Source organism: Suricata suricatta, chromosome 12, assembly GCF_006229205.1.
Source record: "Suricata suricatta isolate VVHF042 chromosome 12, meerkat_22Aug2017_6uvM2_HiC, whole genome shotgun sequence".
Lineage (NCBI taxonomy): Eukaryota > Metazoa > Chordata > Mammalia > Carnivora > Herpestidae > Suricata > Suricata suricatta.
In genome coordinates this window covers 25,732,881-25,745,299 of record NC_043711.1, presented here as the reverse complement: position 1 = coordinate 25,745,299, position 12,419 = coordinate 25,732,881, and the positions used below count along the sequence as shown (strand labels likewise).

General features: G+C 51.1%; 1 protein-coding gene across 4 annotated transcripts in view; it reads left to right on the top strand.

Moving 5' to 3' along the window:
• The window catches only part of FAM107A (family with sequence similarity 107 member A), a 52,148-nt gene that overhangs the window by 31,625 nt on the left and 8,104 nt on the right, over positions 1 to 12,419 (top strand). Inside the window, exons 1-2 of one of the 4 annotated variants that reach the window (XM_029918418.1) lie at positions 7,678 to 7,828; positions 9,006 to 9,076. The exons of 1 other annotated variant lie outside the window; for it this stretch is intronic. Coding sequence is in view for 1 of the 3 variants with exons in the window: in XM_029918415.1 (XP_029774275.1) it covers positions 19 to 97 (79 nt within the window). In the remaining 2 variants the exon portion in view is untranslated. Of the gene's footprint in view, positions 1 to 6; positions 98 to 7,677; positions 7,829 to 9,005; positions 9,077 to 12,419 lie in introns of those variants that run through there. 2 more of the 4 variants (XM_029918415.1, XM_029918417.1) reach the window with 2 other exon arrangements.

Here is a 12,419-nt window from a genome sequence, read left to right as displayed (position 1 = left end):
AGTCCGGCGCGCGGGCGCATGGCGCAGAGGCTGGGCGAGCGCGCACGGGGCCCCGCCGAGGCCACGGGGCTCTACCGGGCCGTGCTGCTCAGGTCGGGTAAGTGAGGGCGAGGACCCCGGCCCCCACCTCGGGCTCCCCGCGAGGAGAGCCGGGCGCCCAGCCTGGCCAGCCCGCCGCCGGGCACCTGGTCCTTCATTTCTCTGCTTTCCTCCCTTCTTTCACTCTTTTAAGTTACTTTTGTTTTCCTTTTATTCCTTCTTTCCCTCCCAGATTCTTCCCTCTGGGGACCCACGCGTGGATATACTGCTTCATTCCTGTGTGCGAGCACGCGCGCGCGCCCACCCAGACACACTCCCTCCTTTTGTGAACTGGGAATTCCCGCAACGTCCCACCCCCTGGCGAGTGTCTGGTGCGCGCGGAGGCGGGTGTAGGCGTGGGAGAGGGGGAAGTGGGTGAGTCCCGGGTGGCCCGCGGCGGGTCGTGACGAAGCACAGAGGCATAGCCCCTGGTGATGTCCAGGAAGACACTGGAGGGCCAAAGGGAGGAGAGCAAGAAACCGGTTTTCTCTAGGTATGAGTGTAAAGAGAAAAACATGGACAAGGAAACACACGGTGGTTATTTTCAAGGATGAGCGTTGGATGACAAGGTGTTTTCTTTCTTTCTCCTGTCTCTTTGTTTACTTATTTGCAATAAGCACGTATTACTTTTCTACCCAGGACGGTAAGAGATTTTTTTATTTAGGAAAATGATTCAAAGGTGGTATACGGTCACTGTAAAAATAATTTGGAAAAACAGATGTAGAAAGAAGAAAAGCAATGCCTGCTGGGAGCGTTTGGAGCGTTTCCTTCCAGATCTGTGCTTGGAAAGAGGTTTAGGGAAGGTGAAAATCGGTCTCCAGCGTGATCCCTGCCAGTAGAAAGTGTCAAGGGACTTGGGCTCAAGAGACAGCTACGATCGATCGGCCGTGGGCAAGGAGCCCGTCCCCACCCAGTAGGCCTGCCCGAAGACCCCTGGAGCCAAAGGTGCGAGGCAAGCCGCCGTTGGCTGGGCTTCTGCCCCAGCGCGAAGTCCCTTCTGGGACGGACTCCGCTTCTCGCTCGGCCTGGCTCCGCCCCCGGGAGATCCCCACGCGGAGCTACTCTTGGGAACACTGAAACAACGGTTCTGTTAAGTTCAAAAGCAAGAACTGGCCAAGACTTCAGGACTAGCGGCGCCTTCCTGGGAGGAGGAGGGTCTTAAATCTGGCTGAGCTGGGGCAGGCAGAAAGGGAGGCGCTCTATATAATTAGAGGAATCTGATTTCAAATCAGAGCACTCCCCCGAAGTGCTGCCGGCCAGTTCCTGTCTTCTCGCAAAGATGAGAGGGGCGATCTAATCTGAAGACCCTGTGTTCCCTCTAACCTGGAGCCACAGCCATTAGCCTCATTCCAAAGGCAGCAATTTTCACCTACAACCTATTCAGAGTAATAGGCCTATCACAGTCATTTCAGGGGCCACATGCCCAAGCCACACACAGCAACAGGCCGGGGAGAGAGCCAGGCCTTGGACTAGGGTCTCATGGAGGAAGCATTTATTTTCTGCTAAACCGAGCTGGCTCATTCCAACTTAATAGACCCTGTAAGGTCACTGCTAATTGTCATCCTCATTTAACAGATGAGGCGCCTCAAAGAACCTAAGCAGCTTGCCCACGGCCCTGCTAAGAGAACTTTTCTGTCCCACGATGGGGTAGAAAACACACGCAAACTTAAGCCCATCTATGCCAAAGTTTGCACACCTCCTCCTAAGACTAGAAATAATGATGGCAAATGATGTTGGTCACTTGGTATTGCCCTCTCTCTCTGCCAAATGCCGTATAGCTGTCACCTCATCAACTTGATTCATTTATCCCTCCAACCAGTATTTCCTGACCAGTATTACGCACTAGCCCTAGGCAAGGCACAGGGATGTACTCATAAACACAACAGATACGTCCCTCCTCTCGGGGAGGTAAGTGGTATTAACTCCTATTTTAAATGCAAGGAAACGTAGGCTCAGGATATAGCGTGACTTGTCTGAAGTCACACAGCCAATCGGGGTGGAACTGAAATTCAAACCCAGGGCCATGTGCCTACAGAAGCACTGCTCTGGTTGTCTCATACAAGGAAAGGTAAGCAGTAGGAGTTGGGGGTGAGGATCCAGCTGGGCCATTTGGTGAAGAGGCAAGAAGAGCTCGCCTCCCTTGGACGTCTCACAGATGGGGTTATAGAGTCAAACCTAACATGGCGGCTATCTTCGTTACAGCAGCCTCAAGTCATGCACCACGTAATGTAACACTTTCAGGGAGTTTTTCATCACAAAGTATCTTAAAATCGTTTTTTATGTTAAAGTAATACACGTTCTCCATGAATATCTTGGGAAATTGAGAATAAAGAAGGGGAGGGCTTATCACAATCCCACTAACCATAAGCAGCTTCTGGTAACATTTGGAGAGCTCTCCTTCTAGTCTTTGCTATGCATAGTTAGTGTGTGTGGTTGTGTTTGTCTTACATTGTTTTATATCACTGAGACTGTCCCAACTCTGGCTTTTTTTTTATGGTTATTTCATTGGGGGGGGGGGGGCAGAGAAAAAGGGAGACACATAATCCGAAGCAGGTTCCAGGCTCTGAGCTGTCAACACAGAGCCCGATGCAGGGCTTGAACTCACAAACTGTGAGATCATGACCTGAGCCAAAGTCAGTTGCTTAACTGACTCAGCCATCTAGGCGCCCCTACCAACTCTATTAATCCCACTTTTTTCATGTGAATTAAAATATTTTTGGTTTTTTTTTTAATGTCTATTTATTTTGAGGGGAGGGAGGAGCAGGGAGAGAGAGAGGGAATCCCAAGAATCCTAAGAGAGAGAGAATCCCATCGTGGGGCTCCATTTCACACACTGAATGGTGAGGTCAGGACCTGAGCTGAAATCAAGAATCAGATACTTAACTGACTGAGCCACCCAAGCACCCAAAATCTTTTTGCTTTTATATGGGTTATCAAAATAGCACTTTGGAGCCTGGACTCTGACGGTCAGTGTGAAGGGCATCCCATGCTGTATCTCCATTATTCTTCGCAAGAATGTCTGTCCCATGCCAGAGATGAGGAAGTGAGGAGTTGAAGGTCACCGAGCTGTCCAACAGTGGGGCGAGGAACGGTATCTGAATTGACACCACGGTCCACGCTGTTATCCACTGAGCTGGAAGAGACACCTTTGGGGAATGACACGCTTGGCCATACCCGGTAAGCCATGCAGTGGTGTCGTAAAGGTCCACCGGAGGTTCATTACCTCCGTCCTACCTGGAGTTCAGGCCAGCTTCCTAGCCGGGAGGGAAGCGTCTCACTGAGCATGCTGCATTTTTAGTTGCTACATCTGGCAACCCCAAACCAGCCATCATGGAAGTTTGCTTGGCTGGACAAGCTATGATCTGCCCAGGGACCTCTCTCTCTCTCCACACAGACACACACACCCACTCCTCTCCCCATCCCTAGATCCACAAGTGAGTGAAAATGTCCTGGCGATGGGGGGCACCCCAGGACCCCTCTGCAGCTAAGAGACCAGATTCAGCATGCCTAACTGCATGGAGAGCCAGCTTTGTGAAACAAAACTTAGTTCTTCCCACTCCCTGGTGCTTTCCTGTTTGCACACTTGAACTCCTTCCACTGGGTAAATTCTTCCTGGTTCAAACTTGTTGTAAAGGCAACTCTCATCCCTTTTATAATTTCTCCACGGATCCCATGACAAGTTTTCTGCCAATGCAGTCTCTCCCCTCACTGTGTCCTTTCAGCCCCGGGAGTTGGGGGTGGGGAAGAGGTTGGATCCTAAGGTTGTTTTGTGGGTGGCTTCTCAGAAGCCTCATTGAGGCTTTGAAAAGGGACCCTGGAGATTTAGACTGAATACAGGGCCGAGAAGGAAGTTTTGAGTTGCCATGGGAACTTCTTGTCTGATGTTTGTGCACCCAGATAAGCTGCTCCAGGCGCCTGTGAGCTTGGAGAAAGGGGATCAAAAATGAAAGGAAAGATGTTGTTGTTTTTTTGTTAATGCAAGCCGCAGCTGCAGCCCACTATCGATGCAGGAAAATTCCCCAGCTCCCACTCCCGACTGCCTCTCCAGGTCTTTCCCCACCTCCCTTCTTTTTGGCTCCTCCAAGTTCCCAAGAAGACAAACTTCAAAGAAGGGAGTGTGGAGGGGGTGCGTTGAACCTCTGGGACCCCAGTTCAGTTCTCGTAGGGGCGGAGCAAGAATTCTGATCTCCAGGTCCCTGGCGTTCCAGAATCCGTCCTTGTGGGAGAATGGGAAGGGCTCCCGGGAAAGCTCCACCACCCAAGGCAGGAGGCAGCAAGTGGGGCGGAATTGGGCCATTACCTGTAGGAAACTTCTAAAAGGCTTAGCGGCCCAGAAGGCCTCTGTTTTCCAATATGCACAATGGACATGACTCAGCCAGATGAAAACTATAACTATAGTTGGTTAGAAAAAGTTGCTCTTTCTCATATTTTTCATCTTTATTGTTTTCTGATAGCAAATGCAATGCCTGGTTTGGTTTGGTTTTTATCTTTATTTTTTAAGTTCAGTTTTATTTATTTTGAGAGAAAGATAGAGAGCAAGAGGGGTAGGGGCGGTGAGAGAAAGAGAGAGAGAGAGAGAGAGAGAGAGAGAGAGAGAGAACCCCAAGCAGACGCTGTGCTGTCAGCACAGCTGTCAAACTGTGAGATCATGACCTTGAGCTGAAACCAAGAGTCAGATGCTTAACTGACTGAGCCACCCAAGCGCCCCAAGTTTGGTTTTCTTTTTAAACCACAAATACTACAGAAATATTGTGACTAGGGAGGAGGGCCTGTAATTTTATGCTGTGGAATAGTGGTTCTCAAATCCCAGATATAAACAAATCCCCTTGGGGGACATGTTAAAAATCCAGATTTTGGTGGGCCCCTCCCTCGTAGGTTCTAATGCAGCAATCCAGGAGCATGGCCCATTTTAACACTCATTTAACAAATGATGACTAGTAATGACACTGAAGATACACTGATCTAGAACTGGCTATTTTTAACAGGTCAGGAGACATGCCTCCAAATTGGTCCTCTACTAAAAGGTACTATACTAACTTTTTTATCTTGAAAAAAAAAAAGGGGGTGGAGGGAAGAATCATACTATATGTGATTTTGCAGTTTGATTTTTCACCAGGCATCTATTTAAGTCAATAAATAGACATGCTATAGACTGCATCCCGTTATGGAGTATGGCATCATTTGTTACTGATGGGTGTGGCTTGGGAAATAGATGGTAGCTGTTGATCTCATAAACAGTCACACACACACACACACACACACACACACACACACACACACAGCAGATTGTACTGCAGCAAGCTCAGGAGTATCAATGTCTCCGGTATCTGTAAGTCAACAATAGTGATTGAGCACCTTGGTACTGGGACGGGAATACTATGAAGGGTAAGGCAAGGCGCCAGCCATCAGCCTGGCAGCCTGGTGGGTGAGCCTGATGGGTTTCTGCACAGGCTGGGTTGGGAGAAGAGCTTTACTGGAAGATGCATAAAAACCCCAAGTGCATGGGGAAAATGGCGCCGAGCCTTGGCCAATCAATGCCTGCTCAGCTCTCCTTTGCTCTACATGGCTCTGCAGCTGCCATCAGAGTCTTCCGATAAAGGGAACACAAAGTGGAGGTGAAGGTCATTACTGGCACAGGGACTCTCAGGGTCTGCTCCTCTGGAGTAAGCTGGATGAGGAGGCTGTGTCTTCTCCAAGCGGTAAGCAGAAGCTGTCAGCTCCCCAGGACCCCCGCTACTTCCCTGCTGTCAGAGGGCACTGGGACTGGTTCAAATAAACCACTCTGGGCCCTGGGAAATGCCCACAAGAGTCTTTTGCACAGCAGAACGCCATGTGACAGCAAAGAGTGACTTGGCAAGAATTTAGTGGTAGTCTTTCACCATCAGAATTTAGTGAAATTAAGCCACAGCAGGATGGGAAGCTGGGGGAGGCTGCCATTCAAAGCACTTCAAGAGAAGCGGAATTTAGGAAGAAGGAACAAAAAGGAACACATGTTGTTTCTAGAAAATTGTTTTACACCCAAGAATTCGTGACTTTCTAAGTTGAAGGGGCTCCAGGACGACCGGCTTGCTCAGAGCTCCCAGGCCAGGCACGACCTCCCTGCTCGGCCCCAAGTTCCGCCTCCCCCTCATGCCAACCCTCCGCCCCATGGCCTTCCTCCACTGTATCAGACTCTCCTCCCCCTCCTTGGAATGCTCCAGCGGGGCTAGTCAGCATGGCTGCCTCCTTCTCATTGCCCGGCCTCCCTAAAAGGTCACCTCCTCAGCGTCCACCCTTCCCCAGCCCAGCCCCTCCCTTTCACCTCACCCAGTCTTAACTCTCAGCCTGGCATTCATTACGGGTCAAAGTTCCCTGTTTGTCTCCTTATTTTTTGTCTGGCTCCCCTCACCCGTGAATGTAGGTTACACGAGCCCTAGGATATCATTCACACCATATCTCCAGCACTTGGAACAGTGTCAGAAACACAGAAGGCACTTAATAAGTGTCGGTCCAATTAATAACACAGGCCAAAGAGGATACAGGTTGTCTTCTGAATGCTGCTGTCTATGGTTGATGCACGTCCTGGGCCTTATGGCCTTGCAGCCAACCCACGCCCTTCCTGGGGAGGTAAACGTGGGGAGAGAGACGAGTGTAACTGGCAGGTGGCAGCTTCCCCACAAGAGGACTAAGGATGATGACGACACTTCCAAATGTTCAAGCGAACAGCAGTTCTGCAATCAGGAGAATGTTTCCATGATCTACACGCACCCAGGGCTGGCCTTCAGCATCTCCGTGTGTTGTAGGTGGGCAGGACATCCCCACGGTCACACACGGAGCCAAGATGTGTGGAGCACAGCTTGGGCTGGGCGTGGTGCCACAGCAGGGCCCTGCCCTCGGGTTCCACGGGGCCCCGCCATCTTTCAGGAAATGTCCCATCTGCTGAGCACGGTCTACGTGGTCTCACTAACGTGACCTCACTACCGTATCTCCCAGCCACCGGGCGATTCTCCACGTCTGACAAACACGGAAATAAATGAAGTTCACTGAGTGGCCACCGAAGAGGCCGGTGCCCGAGCCCAGTGGGGCTGACAGAAGGGGCTGCTCGGGCCTGGAGCCCCTCATGTCCCTCACCCGCACACTCGCAACCTTGCACCGGAGCCCTGTTGCTCCTCTCTGAGGTTCAGACGGAGCTCAGAGGATGGAGGGCATGACGCATCTGGAGATTCTGAGCCATCAGTGAATGGCCCAGAGCTGACCCAGGGTCGGCTCCCCCTCCCTTCACACCTCCGAGCCCCTGCTCTCCTGAAGAATCCAGGCACAGCAGCAGGAAGCTTGGCTCTCCCTCCCAGGGCCAAGGGTTGGAATGCACTCTTGCTGACCCTCCCCTTCGAAACAAGGGAAATGCCTCTCTGAGAGCCGCCTAGCTCAGACAAAGCTTAGCAAGTTCCTTACTCCTCAGCAATCTGACAAAATAGGTATTTAATTGTGCTTCTGGAGCGTGTGGCTTGGACACGGTGTTCTGCATTGTGGAAGTGGCCACGCACCAAGTGAAGTGTCTGTTACTATAGTAACAGTTCCTTTTATTGATCCCAGAATAAACAGGAATGCAAAGCCGCCTCACTCGTTGGCACATTGCAGCAGCCTGCGATCCCCTGGGGTTTAAGAACCGCCCTCCAGAGGCGGCCCTCCGTGCGAGCCTGGGACTTCCCAGTGGAGTGAGGGACCCGGCCACACGGCTCCCGAGTTCCCTTCCCGGAGACGCAACTGAGAAGTAAGGCCATCTCTCTTCTGTTTCACTGGCTGTCGAGCTGGGTGCTGTGTGGGAGGAGGTGCCAGGGAAGGAGGGCTGTGGAGCGGAATGTCAGGGGAGCTGAGCTGTCTGAGCTGGGGTACCAGCCTGTGCCCCCCACCCAGGTCCATTAGCACCCGGCCGAGCGGGGTTTAACCCTCCTCCTTACTGACAGACAAAAGGCCAGAGTGCTGCAGGGCGCAAGTGAGAGAAGACGGGTATGGGCATCAGATGGCACTCAGCTTCAATTCTTGCTCCTTCCTTTACTGGATGTGTGATTTGAGGAAATTAGACGCCCCCCTCCCAGCCTCAATTTCTTCATCTATGAAAAGGGGTACAATAGTACCCACCTCCTCAGTCTCTAGGGAGAATGTAAGGACACATGGCTGTGAGGGGCTTAGCACAGTATGTGCCACATGGTGCGTGTAAATATGTGAACTGCCTGCCTTTTTGGTGAACTTGGCTTTAGCACTTTGCAAAGGAGGCAAGTCTGAGTTTACTAGAAATCAAGGGGCTACAGTGTATCACTTTTCTTGCTAGAAGTCAGGGGCTACAGTCTATCAGTTTTTGGAACTGCTTCCAAACCTGGCTGGTTTCCCCCACTGTGAGGCAGCAGTACCTGTGTCTCTAGGCGCTCGGATCCTGAGAGGCTCTTAGCTCCATTGGTGCTAAGCACCTGCCGGATCGTTCCATGGAGGCGCATTCCAAGGGGAATGGCTGGCGTGGTGCACTGAGGGGCCAGAGGAATAGCTGGTCTGCTGACACTTGTTTCTTGCACAACCCACTGCACCAACCTTGCTAAGGACCGTCCACGTCCAGCTCTAGACTCGGCTGTGGAATTGACTCAAAACCTTGAATGCCCACCCACATCTTCTCACAAACTAGGAGGTCACAGTGGACCGGAGGCAAAATGTTTAGGACTTCTGAGCCATTTTCCCATGGGGTGGGGAGATGCATCCAAATGGACAAGTAGCTGTGATTCTAGGCATTGGCCACAGACTTCTGGCGGGAGTAGAGGTGGCTCCCATAAACACTCATCTTTGGTCACTGACTGGTGAAATACTGCGGGGGGGCGGGGGGGGGGGAGGAGCAAGAAGGGCTGGGAAATCCACTGGCCAGGCTTGTCATTTTCACTGAATGCCTCTTTCTCCTTTGCCAGTGGTTGTTTAAAAAGCCTTTCTTCTCCTCTGCCCTTCCACCTCTTGAAATGTTGAGCCAAGAAGGTCCCAGGTATGTTCTGAATCCGCAGCTTGAATGGTAATGAAGAACAAGAGTGCAGGGAGGGAGGGCGGAGGAGTCGACTCACCGACACCCCAGGGACGGAAGGCCACCAGCTGGTCCCCTCCTAAGCAAAGACCACCCGCTGGGCACATAGGCCTGTGTGTTCTGGCACAAGCTCAAATCTGCTAGACCCAGGCTGGGGCTCCTCCTGTGAGTTTGTACTTCATTGGGGCTAGGAGTTCTCCAGTTAGCAGGCCTTCATTGTTTTCATCTATAAAATGGGCTCACACTGCCTCTTCATTGGGACTCTTGTGTATCCAGGATGGGAAAAGGGATGTAAACCTGCTCTGTGAACTGAAAACCACTTTGCACCCAGAAGACAAGACAATAGGATGGTAGGTGTATTGAATTTGGAGTCTGAAGGTCGCACCTTTGCCATTTATTCTGTGTGTCTTGAGACAAGTAGATTGGCCTCTCTCAGCCTCAGTTTTCTCGTCTACAAAATGGGAAAAATAGCACAGTCCCACTGACTGCCTCCCAGGGCAATTATGAGGTCCAGATGCAGGCGAGTGAACTTCACCATCTGTTTGCTGGTCACAGGTCCCCTCAGGAAAGGAGAGCCACAGTTTGCCTTCTGTGAGCGTCACTCTGCCAGACATGGGCTAACCATGTCATGCACATTACATCATTTCACCCACGAGTAGGTATTGCCATTATCCCCACTGAACAGAGGCTCAGAGAGGTAAAGGTATTTGCCCAAGATCATGCAGCTAGTAAGGGGCACCATCATGACAAACCCAGTCTGTCTTCTCCAGAACATTCGCCTTAACCATGCTGCTTTACTGGCTCATGTGTCATTTGTTATAACTGATGCCATCAGAGACAGAACCAAACCACCAGCTCAGAGAGGCAGATGAAGGGGACATGAAGGCCTTCAGCAGTCTCAGGATGAACGAGGAATGAGTTCCCATCACCACCACTTCCTTTCACTGCTCTTCCGTGGTCAGGGTGGCTGCCATTGTTTCGTTTCAAAGCCACCACCCTAACATTAGCCTGGCACACCCCAGCAGCTGCTGAGCTCACCCTGGAAGTCATGAGTGATCCCAGCTGAGCTTTGCCTGGCGTGGGGCTGGTGTCCACAGAGCCCCTGGGAGGAGGCTATGGGACCTCTTGGGTTATCAGCAGAACTAGGGAAGAACCAGGGAGAAGGTTCGAATCTCTCTCCTGACCTAATACTACCCACCCCACCAGCCCCCAGAGATGAAGTCAGTCCCATAGTCTGTGGAGCAGGGGAGAATTACTCACCCACCTTGTAGTCATGCATGACACTCAGTGTAACTGTCACCTCCTGGGGGCACCTGCCCCTGCTCAGCTCAGCCAGTCTTCACAGCATGGTGATTTTACAGAGGAGGAGGGTCCTTAAGTTTAAAGATGCATCCAAGGTCACACAGCTACTAAGAACTATGACCTTAACCCGACCTACCCATGACAACCAGGTCAGTCAGTCAGCTGGAATCATTCAGGCCAAAGTGAACATCGATTTTTTTTTTTTAACTCCATGGTTCACAAAGCTGGTTGACTATTGAAATCACTTGGGGGAGTTTTTATACTCCCAAAGGCCAACCAGCCTCCCACGCCAGTTAAGTCAGAATGCCTGGGGTGCAGTTCAGGCATTAGTGTCTTTAAAACTTCCCCTGATGAGGTGGCCTGGGTGGCTCAGTCCGTTAAGCATCCAACTCTTGATTTTGACTTAGGTCATGATCTCACGGTTTGTGAGATTGAGCCCTACATTGGGCTCTGTGCTGACAGCATGGAGCCTGCTTGGGATTCTCCCCCTCCCCCTTTCAAAATAAATACACTTTAAAAAAAAAACAACAACTTCCTCTGGTGATGCCCATATACGGCCAGGGTTAAGAGCTCCTGATCGAATCAGTGAAATTTTTGGGGTTTTTTTTTTTTACATTTATTTATTTATTTATTTATTTGAGAGATAGGGTGAGACAGAGCATGAGTGAGGAGGGCCAGAGAGAAGGAGACACAGAAACTGAAGTGGGCTCCAGGCTCTGAGCAAGCATTCACCACAGAGCCCGATGCGGGGCTCAAACCCACTAACCATGAGATCATGACCTGAGTCAAAATCGGATCCTTAACGGACTGAGCCACACAGGTGCCCCAGAATCAGTGCAGTTTTTAAAAAGGATGAGAAAGCTCTATCCAAGATTAGGACTGGGATTTATTATTAGTAATCATTGATAACGGCTAACGAGGTGGTCACACTTTGCAATTCTGGGGGGCTCCATTCATAATTTAATTTACAGGAGCGAGGCCCTCAAGTTGTGCAGTGCACAACCTGCCTTGCGGTATGTGGCTGCCCAGATAAGCAGCGCCTAGTGAGTCCTCAACTCCGGGCTAGGCACTTACCAAGCACCATGCATGTATCCCCTCATTTATATTGCAACAACCTCATGGAGAAGGGTGCTAAACAAAAGCAACTGTTGCACCTTCTCACTCTGCTGTTATAGCAGAAAGCAGCCATACAGATAGTAAGTATCAAGTGGGAATGGCTGTGTTCCAGAGCGGTTGAATTAGGTCCAAAGGCTTAGTTTGTGGACTCCTGCTGCATAGGAGACATAAATTTGTCCAAGGCTAAGAAGAGGCAGAGACAACAGTCAAATCCAGGTCCGCAAGGCTCAAGTGCCCATACTCCTAAGCCTCATTCTGCATTTCTCTGACAACCACCGAAAGAGACCACTAGCCATTTAACTCTCCTCTCCATTAGCCTGTCCCTCTTCTCTGCCAGCTCTTCCTCTGGGCATTGATCTTTGTCTTTTCAGCAGCCATCTAACACTCTGCCCCGTGGCCACTTGCCTGACAGTCTCTGATCTCTCAGGACACCCCAGCTACCTGAGAGACCTGGCCAGAGCGGCCGTGGGATTGGACCCCACCTCTGCTCCGGAGGCCCAGCTGACCCCCAGGCCAGCCGGTACGTTCTTGGCCTGGCATCTGGGCTTTGTTGAGCAGCCTCTGGTGTCCCAGCACCTATGTGAGGCTGTTCTCCACAGGGAACCTCTTTTAATTAAACTAAAAGGCAGGCAGGCTGTCTCAGCAGCTCTCTAAGGCCTGGAGGACCACCCCACATGTGTCCACAGATCTCACACGTGTCATTTCCGGAGCTGGGCACACGAACTGGAAAAGGCAGCGGTTTTCCCAGCCTGCATTTCCGATCTGAAGAACCAGCCTCATCCTCCAGGATCCCAGAATCCCCTGCCTGAACCACCACATCACCCTAGCCTCAGGAAGACACCATCCCCCTCAGCTAGATGCTGATTTCGCTTAAATAAAAGAAAAAAAA